Source organism: Mastigoproctus giganteus, chromosome 12 (genome assembly GCF_048544385.1).
Source record: "Mastigoproctus giganteus isolate SK-2022 chromosome 12, ASM4854438v1, whole genome shotgun sequence".
Lineage (NCBI taxonomy): Eukaryota > Metazoa > Arthropoda > Arachnida > Uropygi > Thelyphonidae > Mastigoproctus > Mastigoproctus giganteus.
The window spans coordinates 87913116-87931497 of NC_143586.1; the positions used below are offsets into that span (position 1 = coordinate 87913116).

The 18382-nt window shown below is 38.4% G+C and overlaps 1 protein-coding gene across 1 annotated transcript in view; it reads right to left on the bottom strand.

The window, feature by feature from the left end:
• Window positions 1-2904: 2904 nt before the first annotated feature.
• The window catches only part of hpo (serine/threonine-protein kinase hippo), a 185335-nt gene continuing 169857 nt past the window's right edge, over window positions 2905-18382 (bottom strand). Inside the window, exon 11 of the mRNA XM_090386778.1 lies at window positions 2905-3156. Coding sequence (XP_090242904.1) covers window positions 2998-3156 — 159 coding nt within the window. The 3' untranslated portion in view covers window positions 2905-2997. The remainder of the gene's footprint in view (window positions 3157-18382) is intronic.

Below are 18382 nucleotides of genomic sequence, written 5' to 3' on the forward strand. Positions count from 1 at the left end.
AAATTGGGCCTTTTTAAAATAACATAAGCAATTCTGTCAACATCGTAAGTTAACCAAGCAGTTTTAAATATTTCAGCCTAGACTGCTATAAATATATTAATGAATGAGAATTTTTCCAAAGCGCACAATCTTGCTTAACTTTCTAATGAATTTCATACCCTATATGGTTTTCTAGGTATACGTAAATTATTATTTAACGATTACTGGTTTATATAAAAACTGAATCTTTGAAGGCTGAAACTGGCCAGTTTGGAGATATATTAAGGAAATATAGGGTAACTTAGAGACCCTTTATGTTAGATAGTTTATTTCTGCTAAGTTATATTACTAACTTTTAATTTCTCGGATTTTTTTTCTTTTTTGTGCAAGAATGACATTTGCAAAAATAAAAAGGCTGTTATGGTATAACTACATTAGGAGGAAAAATGTTAAAAATTAGGACTCATGCTTGCATTTGCAAATTTTGTTGATTGAAAGCATGCACGCACATGCACACAAAACATGCATTTATACATATACAGTACACACACACACACACACACACACACACACACACACACACACACACACACACACACACACACACACACACACACACACACACACACACACACACACACACACGTTTAAATAGATATATTACAGATATGATACTGAATGAACAATAAAAGATGAATGGACAATGCAAAATAGCATGGCTGGGTGAATATGTTAAACTCCAGTATGATAACTGCAGATTATAATTACAAGAAACTCACCTTGTTGGTATACAAGTCTTTTCGTATAAATATATTATAAATAAATATATCTGTTTATAAACAGCCTTTTCTGTTTGACCAATGAAGTAGACTTTCATGAAACAAGGATAACTAACTATAATCTAACCTACTGTGCCTTTAAAAAAATATGACTGTTAGTGAACACAACATTTCTAATATGATCAACTCAGTTTTCATTTTTAGATAATTCTCACTAAAAATCTAGCTTCACAGAAAACACTGTAGTGAAACATTTATGCAATAAAGCAGTGCATACTAAATGTGAATGCAATATTAATTACCACAAATACATTTAGTATAACTTTTTTTATTACTAAAATTTAAATTTGAAGCTAATATCATTTTAAATACTGATATGGAGTTATATCTAAAAGCCTGTTTATATTCCTATATGATTAAAACTTTATACTCCACATCATAAATTTGTACACTTTTTCATTACGGACGCAGTCACGATAACATTACAAAAATAAATTTTATACTTATTTGAGCATGATGGTTATCTCATTCTGGTTATAAATACAAATATCATTTACAGAATATAAATTTCCAAATAAAAGAAAGGGCTTTGAAATTTTATCATGCAAAAATTTTAGCATTAGAGATTTATAAAGAAAGAAATATTTATATTTAGCTGAATAATTTCACACAGAATTAGCTTGCTTCTTTCTGCTTTTAGCCGAAAACCTTTGCAAAATATTTTAAAAATTCTTCTTTAGAGTAACTCATATCTGATGAAGTATGTGTATATACACGCATGCACACATACTTTGGAAAATATTCCAAGGATTATGTGCACATCAATATAACATTTAACACAACTTTACATCAGTCCTACCTTCAGCAAAATTTAGGAAAAGTTATTCATGTATTTTCCTCAAGTATTACAAGGAAAGAATGTACAAAATATATAACATGAGAAGGAAGCATTAAAAACAAAGTCACTGAGAGCTCTTTGAATAAATGACTAAATGAAAAAATATCTGAAAGAACATACTAAGGCAAGCTACTGAAAACTGCATGCTCATTTATCTAAAATTAGTAAACAAAAAATTATATAGAAATTACTCTATTATAATTATGAAAATATTATGTTATTTATATTGAGCATTTACTTTTAAATTAACCTCAAAGCTGTATCTTGAGATTCAGAAATACCCCTTTTTTGTGTTTTATGAATTTCATATGTTATTATTTTTGTTATAAGCTGTTTATGAAAAGATAAGCATGCAGCCTGTATACACCCTACCTCCCTGCCAATTTGAGTAATCTGTTCATTCACTTGAAGGAAATCAATACTTATGTCTCTGTATACTACTTGTTTTGATCTTGACATGTAATGGTTTCTAAAGCATAACTTATCTAAACGAGACTAGGCCCACTCACCACAGGAAGTCATCTAACTGGACACATTCAAAAATTGCTATACAAAACTGGACCTTCAGAATGGCATGCATGTGGTTCCCAGTCAATGATTATTTAAATAAAAAAAAAAAGGTATTAAATACTAGAGCTTCACTTTAAAGAAAATCAAAAATTGTTAAATTTCCAATATCTTCACTAAAATATGGAAAACCATAATAGAATATAGTAAAGCAGAATTTACAAATACAATGAAACTTTCATTCAAAATGATGATGTGAGCAAATACCACTGCATGGTGTAAAATAAAGTACTTACAGAAAGAAAATAATGTAAAATTACTGGTACAACTTCTACTTTAGAAGCATTTGCTATCCACCTGTAGCTGTGGCACATAGTTAATAGATACATGTAGCTTTTAATCTGACTAGTTTAGGTACCAGTGGTCATGGCAGCTCTCAATGTCTGTAGTTTGGGTGGAATCCTCTTGGGTGTCCAAATCAGTCATTTTTTTAGGTCACCAGTAAATAATTGTAAATAATATGTAAATTTGATAAAAACTACAGTACTAGTGAAGGGATAAAAGCAAATTATGATCCTCTAGCTGTCAGAAATTTCAAAATTCATAAGCCATAAGATAAAATGTGGTTTAGAAGACTAAACAACAACAAAATATTGCATTAAATCCATTGTCAAAAGTTCACTTTATGATTAGAGATACTCCATTTATTAGTGATATCTTTAAATGTACAGCTCTTCTTCTTCTTCTTCTAACTTCTTCTTCTATTAAGAAGGCAGTTCAAAGGGGCTGGCTAAAACCTATGTTATTCTAAGAGTCTGAACTCACAATCATGATTCAGAAGTTCTGTTGTCGTTTCTTTTTAGCATCCATAGCATCTAAAATAGGTTGCCTCTTTGCTTGGTAACGGCGTCTCAGCTCTTCAATTTCTCTTTCCATCTCAGAATCTAACAAGGCCATACGCTGACTTAGTTCATCATAACTGAGAAATTTTAGCTGAAAAATTTATATAAAACTATATAAACAATTGTATAAACTTTAAAAATAAAGAGCTTTATAGCTCCCTGCCTACATAAAGAATAAATATATTAATGAAAGCAGGGTACAGATCATTTGTTACACTACCTAATAAGTCAAAGTTTGTATTACAAAAAAGTTTTTGCTGTAATGGCAATCTCTTAAAAGGTGTGCACATTACCTTCACATAATGAGTTTCTTTGGTATTACATTAAATAACAGCATAAGAAGTGTTACTGCCATTTACTCAGAGTAGGCATCAACTTCAGACAGCTTCTGGAGTTGATACCTTACATCTGACATCAGAGGACAAGAAGACACTAAATTATCACCAATTTGACAAAATAGTTCTGATATAAAGAATCAATATGGGAGATTCCAAAGTGATAAACAAATAACAAAATTTGGCATGTTAGCAAAATAGTTGTGATATGGTACTTAACTGCCTTCCCTTTTATGGGATAGTGGTAGCACAAAAAGAGCTGCCAGGATGGCATCATCTTACTTTAAATAAATGACAATAACATCCAATATGGAAGGGTCAATTATCAGTGCAATAACAAGGACTACTCATCACTTTCAATAACTTGTTATGAAGTGAAGAACATGTACCATGAAGGCAAAAGTAAAAAAAAAAAAAAAAAAAAAGTTTTTCCTAATAGAGGTTTCCTAATCATCGGCAAAACTATGGATAGCATTTCCGATCAATGGAAGAAGGTCATTAATATACAAGAGGAAAAGTGTGGAGAAAGAACTGAACCTTGGGGAACACCAGCATTAGTGGAGAAATTAGAAGACAGAGAGCCGTCTACCATCACCCACAGTGAGAGGTCAGAGAGAAAACTGGATATCCAATTACAAAGAACAGATGGTAAACCATAGGACGGAAGCTTATTTAGAAGACCTTTATGCCAAACACGACCAAAAGCCTTTGAAATGTCAAAAGCAAAGGCTTAAGTTTCACCAAATGTTTCCATTGAATTTGTCCATAGATGGACAACATGAACCAGGGTATCACCAGTGGAATGACACTGACGGAATCCATACTGGCGATTGTTGATCAGATGAAAGATTACAGATAGTTTAAGAGTTGGCAGTTAATTGATTTCTTGATTACTTTGGAAAGAGTAGAAGTAATCACAATGGGATGATAATTGGATGGAAGGGATTTGTGACCCTTTTTAGGAATTGGCTGGATATGAGCAAATTTCCAAGCAGAAGGAAAAACACTTTTGGAATAAGAAAGTGAAACAATACGACACAAAACAGGAGTAAGTTCAGGAGCACAGGTTTTGAGAACAAGTATAGAAATACCATCAGATTCATCAAAATACTTCTGACATCATTTTAACAGAAAACCAGAGGAGGCATTGAATGGAGTGTACAGAGAACGATTTGAGGTGATTTACCAAGATTATCAAAACATGAGTTGGAAGAAAAATAAGATGCTAGCAGGTCAGCTTTACCTTTGGTTGATGTGGCAACAGAACCATCTGGTTTTGACAGAGATGAGCAAAAATTGCAGCCAATAGCTCTGTCAAGAGACCAGAATGCTCGGCTACCACTTGGACAAGAAGCAAGTTTTCTACCCTTAGCCATGTTCGAAATCCAGTTTGGATTGATTAATAACTGTTTTACAAAGCATAAATAATACTTAATAATAATTTTTATTATTATGCAGTGTTGCTTATAAAAACGTAGTACTGGAAATATTTTATAATAAAAATTCAGAAATATTATACGATTTCAGAAAATAGTATAGATATAGGTAATATACACTAATATAGGTTAATATAGGCTTAGTGGGTTGCATTAAAAATATTGTGTTGAAAGGGGTTCCCAATAAAAAATATTACATTGAAAGGGATTCGCAAGTCAAAAAAGGTTGGGAACCGCTGCCTTAATGTAATATCATTAGCATTAGTAGAGGCATATGATGCAAGAAAGCAAGCTTATACAGCATCAGCCAAAAAAAAAAAAAAAACAATTCCCATTTCACCCATCCATTTGCTCCAAAGTTAGTCCACTTCTTCCTTGAATTTATTTAAGCTATCAACTTCCACAACAGATGGAAGTTTGTTCCAGCAATCAACAACCCACCAGCTAAAGGCAAATTTCCACACATCTGTTTGACAACTGTCTTTCCTCAGTTTATGCCTCCTCAGGTTTGTAATCTGAGCAAGAGGAAGAATCTCATCAGCATTGAGGCTGCTCAATCCATTCAAGCCCTTATACATCTCAATCAGATCACCTCAAATGTCTCTAGTCTCCAGATGCTGCAATTTGCAGAACTCAAGCCTTTCTTTGCAAGAGCATCCCTTTGTTCCCCTCACTAGTCTTGTAGCCCTTCTCCGTACACGTTCTAGCAACTCTACATCCTTCCTAAAATGATGCTTCTAGAGCTGTACACAGTACTCAAGGTGTGGCCTGTCTATTGCCTTATATAAGGGGATAATCACCTCCTTATCCCTGTTAGCAAAATTCCTGTATATCATCGACAAGACCCCATGACCTACTCTGCCAGCCTGTCTGCATTGCTCAGAAACATCTGACTGCACAATTACCTGCAAGTCTCTTTCATTCTCCACTACCCTGAGTGCAACACCACCCAGTTGGCACATTTCTCTGGGGTTTCTGCTACCCATATGCAGTATTTTGCATTTGTCAATGTTAAACTTCAGTTGCCACTTCTCAGCTCATCTGCCCAACTTTTCCGGATTCTGTTGAAGTAGTATACTGTTAACAACCCAGCCAACCTTTGTATCATCTGCAAACTTTGACATTAAGCTTGATATACCTTTATCAATATCATTGATAAATATACAAAACAACAATGGGACCAACATCGAACCATGGGGGACACCACTAATAACATTAGTCCATGAAGAGCAGTGTCCATTGATTACCACAGGGGACCCTGTGGCTTGCCAGCCACGTGAGGCTCTTTGAGCATGTAACTGCAGATCTTTAACTTTTAGCCCACATAAAGCACAATTTTAAATGGAGTTAGAGGACTTAAAAATCAAGAACATGTGAAGTGCAAGACTAAAATGCCTTAAAATTGAAATTGAGGATTTGGATAAGCAAAAGTTGCAATTCTACACAAATGGACAGTGATAGACAAGTTGAAAAAGCAAGACCACATTGTGTGTGATGCGTGGAATAGCTTACTGGACACGTATATAAATTTTAAAATATTTGCGTTTGGACTTCTCAGTTTTTGGTTTGATGAATTTCTGCGGGCAAATATTTTCGAACATGAACTATATTAAAAATAAATCAAGAAACCGTCTGAATAATGTGAGTCTCTCAGCATATTTAAAGATGAAAATTACGGCATACTCGGCTGATGTTGAGAGACTCACTCAAGAAGTTCAGCACGAAAGTCATATTAATTCATACCTAATTGGATGTGCGTTACATTTTTTTCAGTACTAATAAATAATATTTCAAAATATATATTTTTAAAATAAAACACCTTCCCACTCTATTCCACTTCTTAAAAAACTCCCCCTCCTCCCAGGTTGAGATGAAGTGTGGCTCTTCAGATTCTCTCTTTTTTTAATTAGATCAAAAATGGCTCTTCACTCCAAAAAGGTTGCTGACCCATGGATTACCACTCTCTGTCTTCTCCCACCCAACCATCCTTTTATCCATTGTACCAACTTACCCTTAATGCCATACTGCTCCAATCTGTACAGTAGTCTTCCATGTGCAACAGTATCAAAAGCTTTCCTGAAATCCAAGTACAGTAGAGTCCTGAATATCCCAGTCCCGATTTTCCGAGGCACCGTGTTATCTGAGCTAGCTTTTAGCTCAATTTTTACATAACGGCTAAGTGATGCCTTAAAGAGTTGTTTGTGTTCATATGTATGATAAGTAAGACTGGCGAGGATGAGGACAGATTGTGCTGTGCTGATCCACGGAATTTTGATGATTCATCTACTTCCATGCCCCTCGCCACGAAACTTCAACAGTTTTATCTGTTGGGTTCAGTTTGACATCTCATTCAGGTGATTTTGCTTGTGCCTCAAAAAAAATTAGATTTTCTATTTATACTCCAGCATGACAACCAGGACTTGACAATAAATCATCAATACAAATATTTATCGTATTTAGCAGTCACGGGCTTGAACCCCGGTCCACTCAAGAAACACGTATTACGCACTCGCGCTCCTAACCACTCAGCTACGTTGGGCCCACAACTAGTTTATCAGTGAAGACAAAGATGATGCGTGTCGGGGAGAAGGCTCAAAAATTTCACACATGGAAGGCCTAAATGCGATTGAGATTGCACTGCAATACATTGAACAGCAGAATGAGAGTATGCTCACCAATCTACTGTTCTTGAGATGCCTATATACTGTATGTACAGTACAATACTATGCAAGTAAATAAACACAGGCTAAGGTAAAGAAAGCTCACACGAGAAGCACAGAAAATTTCGGCAAAGTTTAGCTGTGAAAGTACAGTATACTGTACTTTTCCATACCACACTTATAGTGTTGCTTGCTCGGTAAACAGACAGTGGATGTTATCGGTCTGTAGTTGAAGTCGAAAACGATATGCTGATTGACAGGTAGGCATGAAAAACGATGTACTGATTAGTGCATGAACAGAACGGATGATAACACTGGTTTATTCATTGGTTGGCATTATGACATGTATTAATGAATAAAGAATGGTGCATAGTTAGTTTCGGAATGAATGGCATAAAGATAATATTAGTGATGAACTTTTAAAGTTGGAAGAAATTTGTGGGGGAAAAATGAAACGTTGCTTTAACTACCTTGATTTTTTGATGAAATCTAAATTAATGAGACTGAAACTGTACTGTTTTAAGTGCAATAATTATTTTAAACTAATTGAAAAACGAATGGAGTCAAGTGGAAAGTTATGGCATTGTAAAGTATGTTCTGCGCATGTGAGTGTCTGTAAAAATTAAAAAATATTACAAAATAAAAATATAGTAATAATAAACAAATTATCCTCTAGTACACCCATGATTCTATAGATAAAAGGTCAGGTTACCCCCCCCTCCACTTCAGGAGGGGTTCAAGCTCCCATGGGATTCAATTTCTACTCCTGACTGATAACACCCACCGTTTGTTTACCAAGTGAGCAACAATACAAATGCCGTCACATTAACTAGTTCCACTGGTAAACCACTCCAAAATTTGCAGTACTTGTTGCGTGGGCTTTCTTTACCTACATCATAAACACAATTACAGTATGTAATTACATACATACATGTACACGTATTCTTTTTTGTACAGTGCATATGTATGTATATGTACTTCCTTAATGGCAGGAATGAGGGAGATCCTAGAGGGGAGGGGAACATTGTCGCAAGGTCAGTACACGAAAATTTTCCGTGTTAACCGAGTTTGACTATATCCGAACTGTTCTTGGTCCACATTTGCTCGGATAATCGGGACTCTACTGTATATGATATCAAAATAATTTTTGCTTCCTGTTCCTTTGTGACCACATCATAGTATTCAATCAAACTGGTCAGACAAGACTTCCCCTTAACACACCCATGCTGTGTCTGAATTATTACTGCAGTCTTGTCTAGATAACCCTGCAATGTTTCTTTAATCAGTGACTCCATTATTTTTCCTGGAACAGACCTCAAACTAACAGGTCTGTAATTACTCGTCACCCTTTGATCCAGTCCATGGGGACTTCGCCTGCGTCCAAGGATGCTCTCATAATTATGGCTAAGGGTTTGTTTACTTCCTTTGCCGCCTCCTTTAATATAACTGGATAGATCCATCCCATCCATCCCAGGTGCCTTTCTTATGTTTAACTTCAACAATATCTCCTCCACTTTGCTCTCAGTTATTACAAAATCATTTAACTCCCCGTTAGAGTTTGATAAACATCTGGCCTTTCCCTCCTCTAAAAACTCTAATGTACGTTGTCTTTTCTTCCTGAGTAAAATATTCTTCCTTTTCTCATATCCAGTGTTCCTTCTTCTGTCCAATGTGTCTCTGACATTCCTAGGATATCCCATTTGATCTTTTTCAATTCTTCTTCTATTTGTCCAACCAATTTTATTTTCCCGGGCTTGTAAAGCGATCTTACGTTTAGTGTTGAGAGATACATTTGAGTTTTGACTGACCTTTCTCAGCTTTCTTCACACAGCTGTTCTCCGTGGTATAAGAACAGCCACGTCAGTTACCCCGGACGTTCATGGGTAGTAAATGGACGGCCACTGCACAAAACAGAAGGAACCGGAAAGTTGCTGGAGAGGCCTTCATCCTGCAGTAGATTGAAAATGGCTGATGATGACGAACATGACTATATATGAATATTTCTCATTACTGTTAATTACACTGGCCAACTTTTTTATCTGCTGATTCCGAAAATAACAAAATTACGTCTCTATCACACAACTCCATTAAGAGGTGTCCTTAAATTTTAGTAACTTAATTAACAAACAATTTCAAATATCATACAACATATGCTACGAGGGGTGTTTGAAAAGTTTGTAGCCATTATACTTAATGTATAATACACTTCAAATAGTAACCCAACAAGTTTCATTCTGTTTCAATAACATCTTTTTTTTAAATTAAAAGTCCAGACGTCAACAAAATTGTGCGACTCATCCAAATTGTGTGAAACACCGTGCAACCATCCAATATTTGGGAAAAAAGAGACTAATGCTAAAGGCAATTCATGAGTATATGTTTAAAATGAGGATGCCCCTTCCCATTTCACGGTTAAGAAGTGGGAAGCAGAATTTAAACAAGGAAGGGAGAGCCTTGAAGATGGCCCACACACAGAAGACCTGCAATGTCCATTTATCCAGAAGTTTTAACTTATGCATGATCTGGTAATGAGTAATCGATGAGTGACAGTTCAGTACATTGTCTTGAGAATCTCATCTGAATGTGCATACCACATAATAAGAACGGTTCCTGACACCTTGAAAAAAGGTGTCAGCCTGATGTGTCTTAAAGTCGTTGACAGCAGATCAAAAACACACAAGAGGTATCAAGTGATTATTTGAATTGTTTCCAAACAGATCCAGCAAATTTCCTTGCAGAATTTGTGACCAAGGATCATGGGTACATAACTTTAAGCTCGAGACAAAGAAGCTGTCAAAACGGTTGAAGTACAGCTCTTCTCCACCTCCAAAGAGAGCCAAGTCAATTCCTTCTGCTGGCAAGGTGATTGAATCAGTTTTTTGGGATGCTGATTGAGTGTTGTTAATGTATTACCTTTAGAAAGGCCAGACAGTGACAGGGGCATATTACACAGACATTGAGAGGCATTTGCATGAAACAACAAAGACAAATACACTGAGGAAAACTCAGAAAAGGAGATATTGTTCCACTAGGACAATGAACCTGCTCATAAGTCTATCACTGCCATGGCTGCACTGCATGATTATGGTTTTGAAATCCTGGACCATCACAAGATCTAGCACCTATTTCCTAATTTGAAAAAAAAAAAAAAAAAAAACAAACCACCCCTGGCTGGCATCTATTTTCCCACTGACCATGACGCCATTGCTGCAGTGGAGGCATTCCCCAAGGTCCAAGAGAAAACTTTCTTCTGCAGCTGGAACCAATGCAGCAATGCATTGATGAAGATATGGGACAAATGCATTGCTCCCATATCTTCATAACATTGCAGTAAAGTTGACACCAGAAATGCATAATTATCTTCATTTCCCAACTTTGATTCGGTTCTTCCTTTTCTTCTGCTTAAACATTTTAACAATACAATGCTAAGCAAAACACAACATATCAAATAATATACAACAGATACACAGATAAACTGCAACTTCTACATACATTACAACTGTCTTTCTATTACCGAGAGAGAGAGAGAGATGGGCCAACAAACAAGACTGAACATGTTAATCCCCTCAAACACTATTGCCATCTATGAACACATGGAAACATTACTATTTGCAGGTAATACAACAGATCAGTGTCATATCTATTTATTTAAATTGTAGTAAGATATACACTGAGTGGACAGAAATAATGGGATACCTATCTAGTAATGGACAGGCCCACCTTTCACCCGGATAACGGCAGTCACATGGCGAGGCATTGGGTCCACTAGTTCACAAAAGTGTTCCACAGGTATTTCCATCCATAATAACTAGAGACAGATTCTAAGCACCTCTCTCCAGTAGCATCAACCGCCAACCTCATCGAAGCTCAACTGAACTGCAATTCACTTCCTTCATCTAAGTTCCATTGGGTTGATATCTGCAACTGAATCTGCAGGCAAGGTCAACCGGGACCTGACTCCAATGCAAGACTCCAAACCCAGACATTGGAGACACCAGCAGCTTCTCTGCCACAACCCACATTGGCAATCAAACTGAGCACTCTAGCCTGGTTTTCTTTTACTCTCCTCCCTGGCCGGGGGAGGAGATGGGCCCTTGTCTCCTCCCCCCTTCTTCTGCTGGTGAGGCTTACTGGGGTCATCTTCTCTATTGTTCCCATACCTCTGTCTTTCCCCCACAGCCTTCAGTCTCCCCCCCCCATATTCTAACTTGCAGTGTACACCCCACACAATTAAATTTAAACCACGCTTACATAAACCTCTCTTGGCCTTTTATATTCTAGCATTAACTCCCCCTCCCACTTTTTTTTTCACATAGGCCCTTGCCACTGAAATCTTTGGAAACTAGATGGCAGGGCCAGCCAGAGTACAAAATAAAACCTACTGGGTACCTGACCTGCCTCCTCGGGTCAAAGTGCAATAACGGTGGGTCCCAATGAATAAATGGTCAGAAGAACAACAGTACACAACACTACACATTCTTCCACTCCCCAAACACTTTTTAAATCTCTGGCCTTCACAGAGTTCTATGCTACACAAACAGGGCACACAATGCAGAGATGGGGGAGGGAACCCCTGGTGCTGTCAGACAACTAACACACTTGGAACTTGTCCACAATTCTGTTGCATTCCTGGGTGGAGGATCCAAAGCTCGAATGGTCCTTTCACAGCATTCCAAAGATGCTCCACAGGGTTCATGTCCAGTGAACGGGGAGGCTATTCCATGGTGGTAAAATCTGCAGAAGGCTCTGTGGACGTATTGTCCTGCTGGAAGAGTCCATTGCCCTGTGGGTGCACAATGACTATGAAAGGATGCACATGGCCTGCAAGGATGGAAACATAACTTGGACCATTCAGAAATGCGTCTAGATGTACCAGAGGTCCCAACGTGTGCCATTTGAACATGCCACAGACCATTACTGACCATCCACCTGCCTGAACAGTTCCTTGTTGATATGGGTGCATAGCTTTGTGTGGTTTCTGCCAAATATGCACCCTCCCATCTGCTCAAAATAACTGGAAATGGGACTCATCAGACCAGGAGATCTGTCTCTAATCATCCTGGGTCCAGTGGCGATGTTCTTTTGTCCAGTTGAGGTGCAGAGTCCTGTGTTGTGGTGTTAGCAATGGGACTCTGGTGGGTCAACGGCTGCCATAACCTACTGTGGCTAATGATCGCCTGATGGTCTTGGTGGAGACGTTTCTGGCATTCGCTGAAGTCGGCAGTGATTTGTGCCACTGTCACTCTCCAGTTGGCTGAAACAATGCAAGACAGACAACGACGGCCATGCTCATCCACCACATTTCTCTGCCCACAGCACTGTCCACAATGAGATGCTATTCCGGAAATGGCGTATTCCCGATACACTCTTGATACTATTGAACAGTAATAGTGCAATTTCTGTACCACCTCTGCGATAGAGTGACCCATGCATCAGGCACTCACTATCATCCCTCTTTCAAAGTTGGTTAACTCACGAAGTTTATCCATACTGACATCAAATTGCCCGCTACGTGAATGCAGTGAACCTATATACCTGCCAAGCAGTGGTTTCGTCCACTAGCAAGAGGAGTGACAGAGTCGCTTTGCCCAGAAACCAGGTATCCAATGAATTCTGTCCTAATCATCAGTTTACATTTCAGTGTACATATTATGAGTGAACACAAAAATCTGATATGTAGAAATTGTGATGTGATGTGAAAATTTAAAAATTATTTTTGAAATCCACACATAAAAATTGACTTCAAATAGCTGAAGCATTAGTGGAAATAAAAATCATGTTGGTCAGTGTTGCTTTATTTGTCCCAGAATAATATACCATTTGGTTATGTTATTCTGGGAACACTCATTTTAGAATGAGTGTATGGATCTGCCAGAACAGATGCAGAGAAGAACACCATGATTAGTCAGGGGGGCACAAAAGATACACTTAGCAGGAAAGATTTTTAATATGCATATTGCAGCATCTGGAAACTAAACTTCTAGCTTCCAGATGCATGATAAATGTCAGGAGACCTGATTGAAGTACATACAGGGTTGTTAAAATTAAAGTATCCCTATGTAGAGGGCTGTGGCGTGAGTTCTAAAGCTCGTACTGAAGAGAAATTTGGACAACAGGTACAATAATGCGCTTGCCATTTATTGGGAAAAAAAAATTAGTTACAAAATTTGTCACTGTATGGTGTGTAACTATTTTTAGTTACGATTATGCAAATAATGTAAGTTATTTGCATAATCATAACTTATTGCCACAGCACCACTATTCAGCTCTACTGTACTGTATAAAAGCAAAGCAGTCTATTCAAAATCATAGAGCAGATGTTTGCCTGCACTACAGCAGCAATGCCAACAACGTTGCAGGAAAAGAAGCTATTAGTGAAGCTGTACTATCAGGACAGCAACAATGCAGCTGTGGCTATCAGAGAATTCCAGCACCAGAAGCACATAAGGCATGGATCTATGACTGTTTCTGCTGTCTGCAAAATGATTGCAAAATTTGAAGCAACAGGACATCTTGGTGTTCGACCATGTAGAGGTTGAAAACGAGTGCACTCTTCTCATGTTGAAGATGTGGCTATGGCTGTCATGGATTTATCAAGTAAATCTCCATGTGGTAGCGAAATGTGCCAGTTGTTTCTCGTGAAACATGCCGTATTCTACTGTAAAGCTAGTAATGTGTCAGGTGTTGCGGTACTATCCTTACACGGTGCACATGCTACAGCAACTAAAGCATGGTGATGTAGATATTCGTTTCACATACGCACTTCAGTTTCTGGCACAAATGACAGTGGATATCACTGTCATTCGCACCAGAATGACGTGGATATCACTCTGCCATGGAACATCCTTTGGAGTAATGAAGCCCACTTCTGCTTAAATGGACAAGTGAATACGCACAACTGTTGCATTTGGGCAACAGAAAACCCTTGAGTTATGGTGATGCAGATAATCATTTCACATACGCACTTCAGTTTCTGGCGCAAATGACAATGGATATCACTGTCATTCGCGCCAGAATGACAGTGGATATCACTTGGCCATGGAACATCCTTTGGAGTAATGAAGCCCACTTCTGCTTAAATGGACAAGTGAATATGCACAACTGTCGCATTTGGGCAACAGAAAACCCTCGAGTTATCCAAGAGGACCTGTTGCATTCTCCAAAAGTGACAGTGTGGTGTGGATTTACAGCCACGTTCATGATTGGGCCATATTTTTTTGAACATGTAATACTGACTGGACCCCAACACCTGTTCTGTCACTGGACAGTGATATGAAATGTTGGCAAATTTCGCAATACCAGAGCTCCGACAATGTGGGTACCTTCAGGATACCGTATTCATGCAACGGTGGTGCTACCCCACATCCACCATTGTATCCAAAGATTGCTAAGGCAACAGTTTACAGATGAACGGGTCATCAGCCATTGTTTCCAGACATCTTGGCCACCTTGAACACCCCATGCGACTTCTGATTGTGGGGGTTTTTTTTTTTTTGAAGAACCAGGTGTATTGGGAAGGATATCAAACTCTGGCAGATCAGGACAGCATTAGACGTCATGTGCTGGCTATTCCAGTTGACATGTTATGTTCTGCTGTAGAAAATGCTGTTCTTCGAATGGAAACTGTTGTTGACCAAAATGGAGGACACATTGAACAATTGTAGCGCTGTTCAAGTGATTTGTATTGACACAGCACCATATACAGGGTGTCTCAAAAATATTGGTACAAATGTTTAGGAGAGGTAGGTAACATCTAAAGGAATGTGAATTGCATAGGAACCCATAACCGGAAACGTCACCGTAAGTCGGTACACAGCACTGTTCATCAGTTAGCGAGAGGGAAAATTTCTAGTTTACTCATTCAAGCAGTAGTCGCCGCACGAAGACCATGCACCTAGTGTATGGATTGGCAGAGGGCAATGGACGAGCCGCTCAACGAATTTATGGAGAACACTTCACAGACAGACATATACCGGACCACAGTTTGTTTCCGCGTGTGCATCAATATTTGTGCGATTATGGGTCATTTAGAGGTAACAGGAGTAGTGCAGGCAGATCACGTTCGACGCGAACTCCCGCCATGGAAGAAAGTGTGTTGAATGCCGTCCAGAATAATCCTACTATCTATCAGCACACGTGCCGTTGCTTTTGCCTTAGGAGTGTCACGTTCCAGTGTACATCGCGTCTGGCACGACGATTCCTTACACCCCTTTCATCTCCAAAGGGTTTATTTACTGCTCCCCCAAGATCATCCTGCACGTGTGGCTTTTGTGCAGTAGTTTCTCCAAGTAAGTGTTCAAGACTTGAATTTTCCAGCCTATGTTTTGTTCACGGATGAGGTTTATTTCACTCGGGAAGGCTTATTCAATCAGCACAATGCTCGTGTGTGGGCCACGACAACGCACACGGTGTGCACCCCCCATGCAGCACAACATCGCTTCGCAATAAATGTGTGGGCAGGTATGGTCGGTGACTGCTTAGTCGGGCCATACCTGATACCATCCCGTATGAACTCTGTTAAATATCGGATCTTTTTTGAACAAGTTCTACTAGGGTTGTTAACATTTGGTTTCAACTTGACAGGGCGCCTGCCTATTATGGAAGGTGTGTTCGTTACCATTTGAACAGGCGTTTTGGGTGCCGATGGACCCGTTGCCTGGTCCCCACGCTCACCTGATTTATCGAGCCTTGATTTCTCTCTGTGGGGGAGCCCTCAAATCTATCGTGTATGAATCGCTTGTGGAGAAGGAAATGGATCTCGTGGCGAGACTCGTTTGCACTGCTGCTACTGTCAAAGAAACTCCAGGTGTGTTCGACCAATCCATGCTGCGTCGGTGCCACGCATGCATCGTGTCTCGTGGTGGAACCTTCGAGCATCTGTTGTAACATCATGAAATGCATCCATCTTGTACTCCATTGTTAATATTGTGTCAAATAAATGTTTGCCACTAATTACTGTTTTGTGTCATTTGTGCTTCTTGTGCCTCTGCTACTACTTTCCCATGACGTTTCCGGTTATGGGTTCCTGTGCGATTCACATTCCTTTAGATGTTACCTACCTCCCCTAAACGTTTGTACCAATATTTTTGAGACACCCTGTAGCGACAAATTTTGTAACTAATTTTTTTCCCCAATAAATGGTGAGCACATTCTTTATTTTACCTGTTGTCCAAATTTCCCTTCAGTACAAACCTTAGAACTCGCTCCACAGCCCTCTGAGATACATAGAGATACTTTTATTTCAACAACCCTGTATTTAAAGCTTTAAATGATTTCACTACACTAAATGCTGGTGATATCCATACACTTTCTAAGATGATACACACAATGGGCATAAATTTAAACTGGAAAAGGATGACTGCAGGGTACATGAAAATTTGTTTTCAATCAGAGAGTACTTGACTATTGAAATAAACTTTCACCTGGTGTTGTGGAAATGGTAGTTTGAATAAATTCAAAAGAGGATTTGACAAATCATTAGAATGAAATGGTTATTTCATTTTTCATTTTTTTTTTTTTTATAAAGCAGATGCTGTATAAGTTTGTTTCCTCGCAACTTTTGCCAATAGCAATGCTTTGAAGAACTGTTACACAAAGAGCTAAAAAAGACAGAAATAGAGAAAATTTCTATTTTTTATTTATTTTAAACTGGTCAAGGATGACTGCAGGACACATGAAAATGTTTTCAACCAAACAGTACCTGACTGTATTGTTGATGTAGAAAAGGATATGAAAATATAAAGTATGGAAAGACCACAGCTATACATCACATTAGATCTGAAATGCTGAAACATGCAAGTGTCATGGCAATAATGTTGCATTATTTTGAGGTGGTTTTCAAATAAGTTCCAGAAGACAGAGCAAGTCCTTAATTGTACCCCCCCCCACAAGGCAATCAAGTATACTGCAGTGGTTCTTAAAGTATGTTCCCTTAGAACACATTATGTTTGAGTTGGATTGAAGTGTTCTGCCAATGAAATTAAGTAATGGCCAGAATTTAAAATTTATCTCAATATTTTTTAACCCTATTATCTGCCAGTGCTCTTCTGAAGAAACAAATAAAATCTAAGAATTGTACACAGTGTGGCAATTAGAAAATAAAGCTGACGTAATGAGAAGAGTGCTGGTGCTGCCATCTACTAGAAGTAAACGTGAGAGTGATTGTTCCTTGAACACTGCAGACAGGGTCAGTGGAAATTGCCACCCTTTCAGAACATAGTGTGAATCAAACTGCAGCATGTCTCTCCTGGGTCTGTGTTGTGGAGGGGCAGTGGAACAAAGAGAAAACATCAAGTTTTGTGTTTGATTGGGCAAATGTGCCACGGACATGTTTCAACTGATGAAGCAAGTGTATGGGGAGAATTGTCGGTCTCGTGTATGTGTGTTCAAGTGGCATAAACATTTCACCGGTGGAAGAGAATCACTGGAAGATGATGACCATCTGGGCCCAGAAAACGTGGTTTGAATGCCAGAGTTTATAGAAAAGGTGCAGGGAAATGATGCAATGACTGATGTGCATCATTCCAAATTATTTCAGAAGATCTGTGTGTTAATAAGGAAACCACTTGACAAATAATAACCCAGGAATTAAAGAAAATGAAGGTCTGTGCATGGTTTGTTCCACATTCATTAAAATACAGTCAATAACAACTTCAAATTAAACCCTGCAAAGAATTCATTGAGGCTGCTGAAAGCAAACCCAACTTCCTGAATTCAATTATGGGTAATGAAACATGGTTTTCAGTAGGACCCTGCAACAAAGAGAAGTGTGGAGTGGAAATTGTCACTCTCCTAAAGCCAAAAAAGTTTGTCAAGAAAGGTCAAAAATTAAAGCCATGCTCATCACTTTCTACAAAAGCAAGGGAATTGTGCATGCCCAATGATTG